Source organism: Talpa occidentalis, unplaced genomic scaffold (genome assembly GCF_014898055.3).
Source record: "Talpa occidentalis isolate TD23 unplaced genomic scaffold, MPIMG_talOcc4v2.1 talOcc4.13, whole genome shotgun sequence".
Lineage (NCBI taxonomy): Eukaryota > Metazoa > Chordata > Mammalia > Eulipotyphla > Talpidae > Talpa > Talpa occidentalis.
The window spans coordinates 90,156,010-90,169,161 of NW_023601322.1; the positions used below are offsets into that span (position 1 = coordinate 90,156,010).

Sequence of the window (13,152 nt, forward strand, 5' to 3'; positions counted from 1 at the left end):
TGGTTGGTGACCACTCATTTCTCCAGAAGCATTCACTGGTTCTCCAGGGTTTCAGAGCTCCCTGCCCCTCCCCTCTATCTGCTGCTGTTCCCTTACCTCAGCAACGCCTGGTCGCTCGGCCCTGCACCATCACTCTGCTCTGATTTTACCTCCTTCCATGACTTTTAATGCCACTTATGTTCTCCCACATGTACATGGCAGCTCTACTGTCGTGCTTCAATTCAGGTGCTCAGCGGCTGCCTTGACTACTGTACGTATCACACAACAGGCGTCTTGCACTTAGCAGTCATCACCACCTCCGTTAACAGCATCACAGCCACTCTAGCTGTCCGCTTGAACCTGGAGGCTGAATTTCTGGAAACCATCTCTGCCTTCTTTTCTCTCTCCCATTAGACATCGAGTTAGTTCATCACCCTGCATTCCTGGCTTTCCTGTCACTGTTCTCCACGTCCCTGGGATGACCCTGTCAAGCCGTCAATGTGTAGCCCCTGAATTGTAAGAGTAGCCCTTAATTAGTGCCCCTCCTTCCAGCCTTTGAACTCCCTGCAGCCTATTTTCAACAAATAACAAGTTTTGTAAAACTTGTTAGGCCTCATGCACTATGCAGACACGCCAGTGGATTTCCACCTTAGCCTGTAGCCAAGGGAAACCATACCCAGTAGCGAACACCTTTGATGCCTGTAGAGTAAGTGAAAACGTATCAGGCTTTTCTGCCCTCCCGCCATCAGGAGAGATGATGGATCCTTGCGGTCCTGAATGCAGGCCTGATGGGGGGCTCCTGGAGTAGGGTGTGGGCATATGTAGATGGGATTCACCTGGGCTGAGAGACTGGGCTTGTAAGGGTGGCATCACGGAGACACCACAAGAAGCAGAGAGTAGAGCAGAGAAGCAGAGAGAATACCAGAGAGCCCAGAAAGAGTGAAGACTTGCTGGGGGCTGGGAGGCCTGCCAGCCTCCCGGCCCCCCGGCACCCTTACCTGCCGTGTACCTGGTAAATCTCATTAAAAACCTGAAAAAGCCACCAAGGGCTCCAGGACTCTCCTCCTTACCCCATCTGCTCGGATCATAGAGATCCTGCTCTGTGTCCTCCTGCCACTACAGTCCCCCTTTTCACTAGCCCCCCAGGACCTTTGCACTTGCTGTTCTTCCTCCGTCTGGAAGTCTCTTCTCCTGGTTTATCCGCATACTCACGCTTCTATCTCCTTCAGGTTTCTAAGCAAAGGACATCTAATTTCTTTTAAAGTCACATTGCCTAACACTTTGTAAGCTTCAGGTGTGCATGGTTAAAAACCACCTTGCATGCTTACATTGACCCCTAAAGGTTCAGTTCTATCCTTCACCATACAGCTGGCTCCCTTTACCCATTCCTGCCTCCCCCTTCACTTCAGGTAGCCACGAGTTGGTTTGATGGTCTTCAAGTTTATTTTTGTTTCATTTCACCCACTTGTTTGGTTTCTCCACATACCACATGAGTGAAATCATAGAGTGTTTGTCTTTCTCAGTCTCACTCACATAGCATAACACAACCTAGGTCCATCCATGTTATTGCCAGTGTCAGGATTTTGTCTGATGTAGCTGAGCAGTGGTTTCGGGGCAAGTGATGCTCAGGCTTCTGTGGTGATCACCTGTGGCCTTGAATGTAGGCTGTGCTTGGGAGGTGGGCTCAGGGTACGCACGCCTGATGGTGGACACTGGAGCACATGTGGGCATGTGTAAGTGGGGGCCCCTAAGCCTGGAGCCCGAAGCTCTAAGGGCAGCATCTGAGCCTGGAGGCTGAGGCTATAAGGACAGCGTCACAGAGGACCGTGTGCGGTGGAGAGTGGTAGGCCACGAGAGAACATCAGCGTGAGCCCAAAGAGTAAAAATTTTCTGGGGGCTAGGAGACCTCCCAGCCTCCTGGGGGCCACCAGCCCCCTGCCTGCCTTGCTCCTGGTTGCTGCAATAAACATGGTGTAGAAATATTAAAATCCCGAAAAAGCCACTGAGGGTTCCGGTAGCTTCTGTGCGCTCTGCGTACTGCCTGCCTGTCTGCAGGACAGGGGTGCATTGTGTATCTACCACACTTTCCTTTATCCACTCATTTCTGGGCACTTAACCCAGGAGTTTGCAACTCCTGGCCATTGTAAATAATGCTGCTCTGAACATGAGGATGCAGACATGTTTTTGAATTCGTGTTTTTGTGTATGGGGGTGACTACCCAGCAGGGGCATTGCAAGTGGAAAGCTAATCAAGGCTGTGTGGCAAACACCCTACAGGGTCTTCCTGCAGATGATCCCAGGTCACCAGGAATTGTGTTCTGATGACACGGCCACCCCCATTTTACATGAAAAACTGTGGCTCGGTCACATGTAGGAGATTTTCCAGCACTACATGTCTAGTCTGATGCACAGTGGGAATTCCAACCTGTGATGTCTTATTCTAAGGTCACATTGCAATAATTACCTTGTTTAATGATTATTAATGGTTGTACCAGCTCTCGACTATTTTAGTTGTTCAGAAATGCAAATCATGTTCTGGCATAATATAATCCAGTGTTACAAACAGTGACTCCAAATCCTGTCACCTACTTTGTGTTTCATCGGGCACAGCTGTGTGGAGGAGGCCTCTCCTTTTGTCCTGGTAACACCTACAACTAGGAGTTTTGCTGGTGAAGCAGTTGTCTGCAGCCACGGTTTCACACATGATTACCTTCCCAGGTTCATCTTCTATTTGGGAGGGAAAAGCAAGATAAAATCACATTTTTCCATGATGCAACAATGGACTGTATCCTCTTAGTGAAGGATTTGATGAGTGTCAGAAGCAGGATAAATGCATTCATGCATACACAAGCTTCCTTTTCCCTGGAGTTCTTAATAAATGTCATGAATATATAGCTTCTATGCAGTTGGGGGACCAGCGCGTGATGTGCCCTCAGATCCCCTCCAGTAGAGGCGTTCTCTGGACACCCTTGACACCAGCTTTGATTTCTCCATGACATTCAGCCTCTTCAGTGTTGTGACAAGTGATGCTTTTTGCTCTATTGTGTGTCTTAGGGGCACATAACGGGTGCCCTATTTATCCTCTCATTTTTAGGAAGCTTCATTGGTGCAGCATCAATGGCTGCAGAGATGTGGGCCTGTGACCTGTGAGAAGAGCAGGCAGTGCTGCGGGCTTCAGAGTCCAGCAGCACCCCTGCCCGGGGGACGCCTCGTAGAACGCGGGATAACGTGTGGATATTAAATGGATATTAAACAGGCCCAGGGCGCTCATGTCATTTTGGAGATGTTGTGTGGAAAGGTGGGCCCAAGGAGTGGTAGAATTATCCCAGTGCAAAGCACAGTTGTGGGTTTGTGCAGTTTGTATATTGAATGTGAATATTTTTTAGTTCTTTTGCTGGGCTTACTCCCAGTGAGGCAAGAGGAACTTTGACTTTGTAGCAAAATCATCTTAGCGTGGAGCGCAGGCTTAGTATCAGGGAGGCCTTGAAAAAGATTCCTCACCTCTCTGTGCCTTTGGCGACATGCCTGTCGGCTCTTACATGCCTGTCGGCTCTTACAAAGTATACAAATCTGCATGTTTGAAGGGCCGAGGAAGGTAGTGGAGGCCACCTTGACCTAATGCAGCTGAGAAAATGCCTGTCTCGTCCTTCCCCAGTGTTGCCAGGCCAGAGAAACCGAGGAATGGAGACCTGCGGGCTCTGTCCTGCTGCGTAACCTTGGCGTCTCTGTCTCCAAAGGTCTGTGGGGAGCTTTGTTCACGATGGCGCGTCACTGTCTCTGGACTGCAGCTCTGTATCCGGGGGCAGCAAGGGCTGGCAAGCAGGCAGAAGGCCCCGGTGCTTCTAGCTTTAAGACCTTTACCTCCTAGATTAAAAGCGAGTGTGTCTGAGAGAATAGGCTTTGGCAGAGAGAGGGAGATATTTTGTGCAGAAGAGTGAAAATAAACACTGGAATAAAGAATCCTGCCCAGCACCCCTTTGTCTGGAAGGAGTCCAGCTCAGGTTGGCGCCAATCCCACTGGGAGTTCTAGAACAGCCCAGCTGCTGACCCCATGGGCGGGACTTGGCTTGACCCCATCAGGGGAACGTCTGTCCTGCCCCCGGGCACAGAGGACTGGCCAGGACCTCACATGTGGAATGTGCCCCTCGTGTCCCATCAGCAATTGCAAATGTGCCGTTGGAGAACTTCAAATAGTTCCTGAGAACCAAGCTGGGTTTTCCCTGCAGTGACAGACGCAGGTCTTCCCGTGCATTTCGAGTTTTGGCGTCCGGGACACTCCTGCTGCCACCACCCAGCCCAAGGCAGCTCTGTCCCGGGACTTTATCAGCAGAGCTTTCTGCTTTTTCTCAAAGAATCTGCTTACTTAGGAGGCTTCATTATCAGTTTTTTCCCCCCAAAGTACGGAATACTTTTTATGTGACTATTACAACACATCACTCGATTTATCATCAAAGATAACAGAACTTCATGGGCCTCCCCGGTGGCGCAGCGGTTGAGCGCTGGGTTGCGAAGCTGCCCGCAGCCTCTGCAGCACCGGTTCGATCCCCGGCTGCTCCCCGGCCACCGGAGGAGGGTCCCACATGGCGCGCAGACCTCTCCTGCCGCCCGCTGCTCCCCTCAGCAGTGTACTTCGGTCCTTCTGCCTGCTCTGCTCCCCGCTCTGGCTCTGGTGAATTCTCTCACCCTCCCGCGCTTCTGACTGTACCCAGTGCTTGTATACATAAATAAATAAATCTTAAAAAAAAAAAAAAGAATTTATCTCCCTAAAAAAAAAAAAAAAGATAACAGACCTTCAGCAGCCAGTTGGGATTTGTCTATGTTTCTTAAAGTTCTAATTGTGAAGTCGCTTGGTCCCATTGGTGAAAATCCACATCCACGAGGGATGTGTGGGGGGAGGGGTTGGACGGCTGCAGTGGATGCCCTGGAAAGCCCGTGGTTCTGTGATACTCCCCGCTCTTCACCACTAGAGACCCAGCCGGTGCGCCGCACCATGCTGATGCCCACATCAGGTGCAGGTTGTAAATCGTGTCCTTAGACAATTGTCCGGTTGGACAGTCGCGATAGCAGTGGAGAAGATGTTAAAAATGGGGGGCTGCCATGTAGAATTTCAGAGGGACTTGAAGGGATACTTTCGGGGACTCGGCCCCGTGGAGAAAGTAAAGGGAATAATTTAAGATATGATGCGAAGGAAGATGTTGGTAGCGACGTGATGCGGAGGCTGCGTCAGTGATCTTATTTCGGGTCGAGGGTGTGGAATGTGAAGCCTGGCTTCAGTCTTGACCCTATAGATGGATGGACTCATTCAAAAGTTTTGAGCCATGAGATCATTTGCATGCACGAAGCAGTGTTCCGAGCAGCTACGGTTGGCACAAGAGTCAAAGATGAACTGAAGTGGAGAAAACCCCAGTTAGAGGTCAGGGTTTGCAAGGGACTGAGCTTGTGACACACAAGCCGCAGTGTTGGGTGAGGAAAAGTGGAGAAGGAACTGAGGAATGTAAGAATGGTGATGGAATGTGTTGGTCTCTTATTATTGCTTAAAAAAAAAAAAAAAACCCACAAAAACCCAGAAATGTAGTGGCCTCAAACAACACAAATGTATTATCTTACAGTTCTGGAGGCCAGAGGCCAAAATACTTCTCTCTGGGCTAGAGTCAGGGTAACTGCAAAGCTGTGCCACATGTGGGGCCGCTAAGGAAGACTTTTCTCCTACTTTTCCAGCCCCCACAGGCTACCCACACCCTTGGCTGGTGGCTCCTTGCTCCATCCTCAAACCCTGCAGAGGAACATCTCCCCTCATAAGCCTTCCAGATGGTTAAGGTCAATCCCTCCATCTCCACGTCATTCATCTGCAAAGACTCCTTTGCTGAGGCTGTAGTGATATTCCAAGGACTAGGGTGAGGACATTGGTGGGGAGGGGAGATCAACATGCCTACCACATGGCACTTCACCCTCATTTTATGGGTGCCTAGGATTTGGGAGAGGGGTGAAAACCCTGGGTTTGTCCCGGCCACCCTCTGCTCTTGATTGTGCTCAGAAATAAAACAGGTAGAGAAGGGTGTGGGGTGACACTCCCTTCCCAGCCTCCCCCTCTGACCAGAATGGCAGTACCGTGCGGCCAGATGTGGATCATCTGTCTTGTGCACTTTTGTGAGTTCTGCCCTACAACAGAGGGGACTACATACAAGGCATTTGATAATTATTTGTTGAGTAAATTGTGTGTTGCTGAATGCATGACTGGGTCAGGGAAAAGTTTAAAAGGAGTGCCAGGGAGGATTCTCCTCTGGCTTCTGCATTCATTGAGTTTTTCCTGGCAAAGTAAGGTTTTTGGCTCAGGGTAAAGACAGTCTGGACTCTTCTGACAATAGGACAGTCCGTGGGTAGGATAGAGGTTTGCTGTTGGTTCCTTTCATCCCTTGCTTTTGTCCTCCATGCTGTGCAGTCTGGAACTGGGAATGGGGTGCTGCGTTGGGATGATGTGTGGCCTCCGAGTTGTGGGCAGCTGCTGGTTGAAGAAGTTGCTCACTGTGGCAGTGATCTATTTGCCCCTGGAAGGCCCAGCTGTCACATTCCACGCTGCTCACCCAGCCAGAGGCAAGTCTTGGCCTTTGCATTCCTAAAAGAACACTTGACCCAGTGAGGACATAATATCCACTTATGCTGCAAAAAGTGTCAGTAGAACAGAAAACAGGCTGCTTTGTGCTTGGGAAAAAAAATAGCATAAAGTAACTCCAGGTGCCAGCAGGTAGGCAGGAGCAACTGGGCTGTCTGATAATGCAGCTCGCATTTTTAAAGGCTTGTCAGTTACAAGGTCTGACATATAGTTGGTAGAAGAGATGTCCTTGTAAACTGACATTTAAAAACCTCCAGCTGGCAGTTCTTTGTCTTGAAGGAGATGAACTAATATGATTAAAGGAGCAATAGGTGACCGAAGAAGAAAAGACTTTAGATCAGCATAAAGAGGGCAGAAGATGCGCATTTTGCTTAGGATCCTTGAAATTCAGACAATTCATCTTTTTTGTTTTTTACCTTGTGACTGCAGACAAGTACAGTCCCTTTTTCCCATTGTGTAACTGTTGTTTTTTATCAGTAGTGTTTTAAACATGGCATCCACCTGGGATTGCATTTAAAAAATTTTTTTTTTAAATATTTATTCATTTATGCGTGCAAGAACTGGGGTGTAGGCCAGAGGTGTGGGTTGTGAGAGGATTCACCAGAGAGAGTGGGGAGCAGAACAGGCAGATCTACTGAAACACACTGCTGAGGGGAGCAGCAGGCGAGACAGGAGAGGTCTGCTGCGCCATGTGGGTAGCTCCCTGGCTAGCTGAGGATTGAACTTGTGCTGTAGTGGCTGACGGTAGCTTAATAGCACTGTCTTTAACCCCTGTGCCACCACGGAGGCCCCAGCTGGGGCTGTATTAAATAGTTTAATAGGCTCAAGTGAATTTGCTTTTTAAAAAAAAAAAATACCAGTTACATTTAATTAATTACCCCTTAAATTAAGCTCTAAATCTATAAAGTTATCAGAGAGAGACATAACTGGTTATCTGAAAGGATGAAAGTTTATAGTCGGACATCCTCATGGTAAATATATTGCTCCAGCTATCCGGAGAGAAATTACATAAAGACCTGCTGTTCTGGGGGCACAAAGTGGGTTTGCAGCCTGTGGGCAAGACTTCAGGTCTGTTTGCCAGGCTGAACAGATGCAAAAGAACACCTTCCCCCAATTTCTGCCAAAAGGCAGATGATAAAAGTCTCACCAAAAGCAGTTTTAACAGTGACAGTGAACTCCAGAAAGAGACATTCCCGAGTGCAGGAATAAAGAGAGGGCGAGGCCCAAGGCAGGGAAGGTGCATGACGGAGGCCGGGTGGACTCTCGGACATCCCAGGTGCAGGCTGCGGGGGAGTCCTCAGCAGGGCTGGTGGCTGCTGGGAGGTAAACCCCACAGAAAGCCTATATCTATGAAGGTTCCCTCCATGAAACTGGCCAGGCCAAACTCCTGCAGTGGCCAGTTGAAGCACCACGGAAGCTTGCCTCCTGCCAGCAGCTGCAAGAGAAAGAAGTGACTTGTTTCTCCCCCGTGAACCTTGAGCGCACGAGCCAGTGCAAACGCACATGGCAGTTCACAGTCACGGCACCAGCTCCGTGCAAGACAGGCAGGTAGCCGCTGCGCCCGATTCCTTGGAAAATGGTCCCTTTTAATGATGGCCGCACAGAGGAAGAGATGAAGGAGAACAAGCACTTCAGCAGAAGGAGGGAGCAGAAGGGACAGGCAGGTTTGAAAAAAGAATCAAATAGAAATTCTCAAGCAGAAAATAGCGCGGAATTGTATGAACGCTAGTGTGTTGACTGAAAACTGTGAGGAATGGCTAGTGTTTAGTAGGGTTTCGGGACGCTGTTCTCTTAGCGAGAGAGGATGCTTTCAGCCCCAGTTAGAAAAACACTTATCCTATGCATGGCCCCGCGTGTCAAGCTTGCAGACTGAAACTGGAGCTGCAACTGGGATACAGGTTTTAATACAAGGGAGTCTTTTCTGACCTGCTCTTCTGCTTATATGGAGACTTTGGCTCTGCTTTTCTTTCTTTCTTTTTTTTTTTTAAAGATTTATTTATTTATTTATACAAGCACTGGGTACAGTCAGAAGCATGAGAGGATGGGAGAATTCACCAGAGCCAGAGCGGGGAACAGAACAGGCAGACTGATGAAGTGCACTGCTGAGGGGAGCAGCAGGTGTGGCAGGAGAGGTCTGCATTCCATGTGGGACCCTCGCTGGCAGCCGGGGATTGTACGGGCGCTGCAGAGGCTGCAGGCAGCTTCGCATCCCAGCGCTCAATCCCTGTGCCACCATGGGAGGCCCAGCTCTGCTTTTCTAGTACAGCAGATGCTCACTGACCTCCCCTCCCCCACTTAAAACATTTCCCTCTTCTTCTGTCCCTGGGCTCGCCTCCTGCCCACCTCACTTTATGAGTGCCTGGCTGGGTGAAGGGCATGTGTGGCCTGCAGCCTGGGACCTCGGTGAGCTGATCGGCCTGCAGTGACTGACCCATTTTCAAGGCTCTCTGCTGACGTAGACTAACCAGCACTGTACTCCCGCTAGCCTGGACTTGAGGAAATACACTGTGCAGCTATTTTTCCTTTTTTGAAATCTTTGAAAGAAATGTTTTTCTCACTGCCCATTTATATGATAACAGGACGGACTAAAACGTTAGTGTTTGGTCATTGGTCGTTTAATGAATGGCTAGCTTTTTGCCTCTTCCTTGTGAATTAGTAGGAACTTTCTTGTTTCTTGCTTACTTAGTATGTTGCTTCAGGTACCAACTAGCCCTGGAGACATACCTCTTGTACTGTTTAATTATCTGAGAAGGTTTGGACACTCTGTCTCTTTATCTGTTTTACACACACCCTCCTTTAAATGATTTAAAATTAAAGTGTCTCCAAAGGGACTGTGGTGATGGGTACTGTGGTGGTGGGAGAACCACCACCCCAAATACAAACATTGTGAGAAGGTAAAATAAAATAAAATAAAACAAAGTATCTCTTCACAAAACCATTTATTAAAGACAGAAAACTTAGTGCCTCCATTACACAAATGGCTTCTCTTCTTTTTTTTTTTTAAGATTTATTTATTTATTTATTTATTTATTTATTTATTTATTTATTTATTTATTTATTTATTTATTTATACAAGCACTGGGTACAGTCAGAAGCACGGGAGGGTGAGAGAATTCACCAGAGCCAGAGTGGGGAACAGAACAGGCAGACTGACGAAATACACTGCTGAGGGGAGCAGCGGGAGGCAGGAGAGGTCTGTGCGCCATGTGGGACCCTTGCCTGGTAGCCGGGGATCGAAGCTGCGCTGCAGAGTCTGCGGGCAGCTTCGCAACCCAGCGCTCAACTGCTGCGCCACCTGGGAGGTCCCCAAATGGCTTCTCTTTTACTCATCTTAGGTGCCCCCCCGTCTGAGCTCCCAGCAGTCTGTGGGCCCTCTGTATTGGGAAATTGATCCTGTGTGTATAGTTTTCATTCATTCTTGATTCTGAACTCGTTCAGGGCTGTGTTTCTGTTTTTATCACTCCTCAACACATGGTAGGTGTTTGTGAAGGAAATGAATAAAAGCGCAAAAGAACCAGGTTGTCTGGTACCATTTTGTTACACCCCAGTGGCCCTCAGGAGACTTTGCTTAGCCCCACTTCAGATATTTTTGATCTTGGACTAAAGCTATAGGCATGTAGTCATTGAGATTAGAACACCGAGAAACCCGTTGGCATGTTCAGGAGCTAAGCAATGTACAAAAATAGGAGCTGAACCGAGGACAATAACAAGGTAGAGGATAATTGGGTGAGTCTAGTTAATTTCATGAATGTCTCTCTACTCTGTCATGGGTCTGCGGGGGAAGTTGTTGAACAGAAAACTACCTCAGACAGGTATGCGTTTCCTCTTCCTCTTCTGCTGTGCTGTAAGGGGAATTTTCCATCCTCTTCTTAGAGTGCAGTGACTACAGGGTGCTGAAAAAAACAAGGAAGGATCAGCCACATAAAACTTTATATTCCTAAAGTGTGGCTATTTAGGGGATAATAGATTGTCCTACTGTTAAATTGCAGATGGAAAGAAAGAGTAGGTTTATAAGGAAAGAGAAATTAAAAGTAAGTTGAAAGTCTTCCTAGGACTCAGGGGACAGCTCAGACTGCAGTTGGAACGAAACAGGGTAAGTAAGAGAAATGTTTGAACAGAAATATGACGGGGTTCTCGAAGTCTAGCGACATCTTTTGTGAAAACTTGAGATGGCTTCCCAGAGGTTATTAGCTTAGTATTCTCATGATACAGTTTGTCCTTCATGTACCTTCTGGTCTATTTGAAATAAGGCTCAGCATATTAATTCCTAATTTGTTTTCTATAAAACCCCGTTCCCCCAAAATAACTTCATTCATAGTAAAATCATTCTCAAGGACAGAAATGTCAAAAGACCTTTTGACTGTATTTCTACATTGGGAATTCTTTTCCCATGGTCCTTCTGTATCATAACTTGTGTGACTGGCCACGGGGTCGTATTTCATTTTTAATAATAGAGCATTTTGCCTGTTTGAAATATTCATTGCAAACCAGTATAAATGTTTTTACCATATTTCATTTGAAATGTGATAGGAATTTAGTATTCATTTTTATTGCAACCACCATGAAAACCATTCACATAAAATATTGCCAATAATTTCTTTCACAATGCAGAGTAAAAATTACAGAATCAAATATAGTTTGGGATACAAGAAGTTAAACACATTTGAACTCTTACCAGGAAAAAAGGTTATAGTAAATGACAGAGAATTAGTGCAAGTTAGTTGGTTTTGCTGTTGTAGCTTAGTTTAGTTGTGAAGCACATATAGATAGTCTTCTGTAAACATACTTTGGTGAAGTTACACCAGTAACTGAGTCGGAATGACCTCTCTTCTTTCCCCATACCAGGTTGTTGGTGTTGCCCAGGCCATCAATAAGAAATCCGGAAACGGTGGGACATTCACTGAAAAAGATGAAAAGGTACCAAAGCATGTGTCTGATGAGAAGTACATCTGGGTAGATGCTTTGTCTGTAGAGTGTGGAGACTACTAGAATTAATTGTTGCAAAAATGGCTGATCTAAAAAGATGATTTTTTGTTTGAAAATGAACTGAATGATGCAAAAATGACTCTTTGCTATGGTTGAATCCAGACCTGGCTCCCTTTCAGAGAACCAGTGGTGTGGAATCAGCGGAAAAGCCTCGCCCACCCCCCCCACCCCTACTGCCCCTCAGGGTGCGTCCACCACGCTGCGTGCACCTGCGGCCCCTGCTGCTGGATGGCCTGTATTAGAACTATCTCATTTACCTGTCCACCCTGCTCTAGAGAAATACTACCTGGACCGAAGTCCTGCTCCAACCTTAGTAGTCGGCTAAATATTGAAATCGCTTCTTGGTGCAGCAAATTTCAGAATGTTGTATAAGCGTTGTACACAGACAGTGGGGCATCAAGGTGCGAGTGCAGGCTGGGTGATGTGAGTTCAGCTCTGGAAAGAGCTGGGTCAGTGCAATTACTCTTCCTCTCACACAGTAGAAGCACCACGTCAACATGCTTAGTTGGCATTTAAGGATGACAACCCTGAAATTGATTTACAACTTCATTCTGTCGGTTTTCTTATTTGTCTTACTGAATATGTAATTATTTGTGTATCAAGGGGCCCACTGAATTTTACCTATTCATGTACAAGGCTATTTGTCGCTTCCCTGAAAATTAGTAGGTGCTTTTAAATTTGGAAGCCATTCAAACAAGATAGTTATTTTTCTTTCCATCCCAAATGCTGGATTGGCACCTGTGTTGGACCCCACGTATTAGCAGTGTCACAGACAACAGGTGTCCTGATGATGACACCTGAGAATCTGTGCTGGGGTCATGGGTCTGTGTTCTGTTATGGAACACCTAATGGAAAGGTTGGTCATTTTAGGCTGTCCCAGCTCTTGGCAAAAATAAATCAACGATTGTGATAGCGTGTCCTGTAAAGATTGATTTTAATTGATAATTGTGACCCTATCACCATGGTGTAGTGTAATAATGATAGACTCATGTTAAAAGCACATATTGAATCATTCCTTGGCTTTATGCTGGATAAATGCCTATGCCTTTGGCTTTCTAATACTTATTTACACTGTAAATATTTTTGAATGTCTTTTGTGACTTGGGTAATGTAATAAGGCATTTTGTAGACAATTCTTATTTGGCTTGTTTCCTAGGATTTTGCTGCTTATTTGGCATTTTGTGGTATTGTTCTCCATAATGCTCAGCTCTATGAGACTTCACTGCTGGAGAACAAGAGAAATCAGGTAAGTGTGTTACTAAAAAGAACCTCGGCATTCTTTTTTCCATTGTGAATTTTTATCCAAGCAATATGGGCACGTGATTAAAAATTCAGATAGTACAAATGTTTGTACTAAAAATTCAGATAGCTCAGTGTTTTAACTGTTCTAATAGTTATTTTCATAACCTATTTTCCATATTCTGTTGCTTTAGCATTGTTACACAATTTTAATTGTCAGGCAAGAATTTATTTCACTTACACCACCTTTCCTGCCATATTACCCTTATCTGCCAGTATCTCCGTGTGATGATGAATTGCAACTGTAATGTCAGTATTTTAGGTTTGCTCTGTCCACTA

The 13,152-nt window shown here is 46.6% G+C and overlaps 1 protein-coding gene across 3 annotated transcripts in view; it reads left to right on the top strand.

Moving 5' to 3' along the window:
* PDE5A (phosphodiesterase 5A) overlaps positions 1-13,152 on the top strand; it is a 118,289-nt gene that overhangs the window by 39,258 nt on the left and 65,879 nt on the right. For all 3 annotated transcript variants that reach the window (XM_037509514.2, XM_037509515.2, XM_037509516.2), the window contains exons 4-5: positions 11,434-11,505; positions 12,731-12,820. In XM_037509514.2, coding sequence (XP_037365411.1) covers positions 11,434-11,505; positions 12,731-12,820 — 162 coding nt within the window. The remainder of the gene's footprint in view (positions 1-11,433; positions 11,506-12,730; positions 12,821-13,152) is intronic.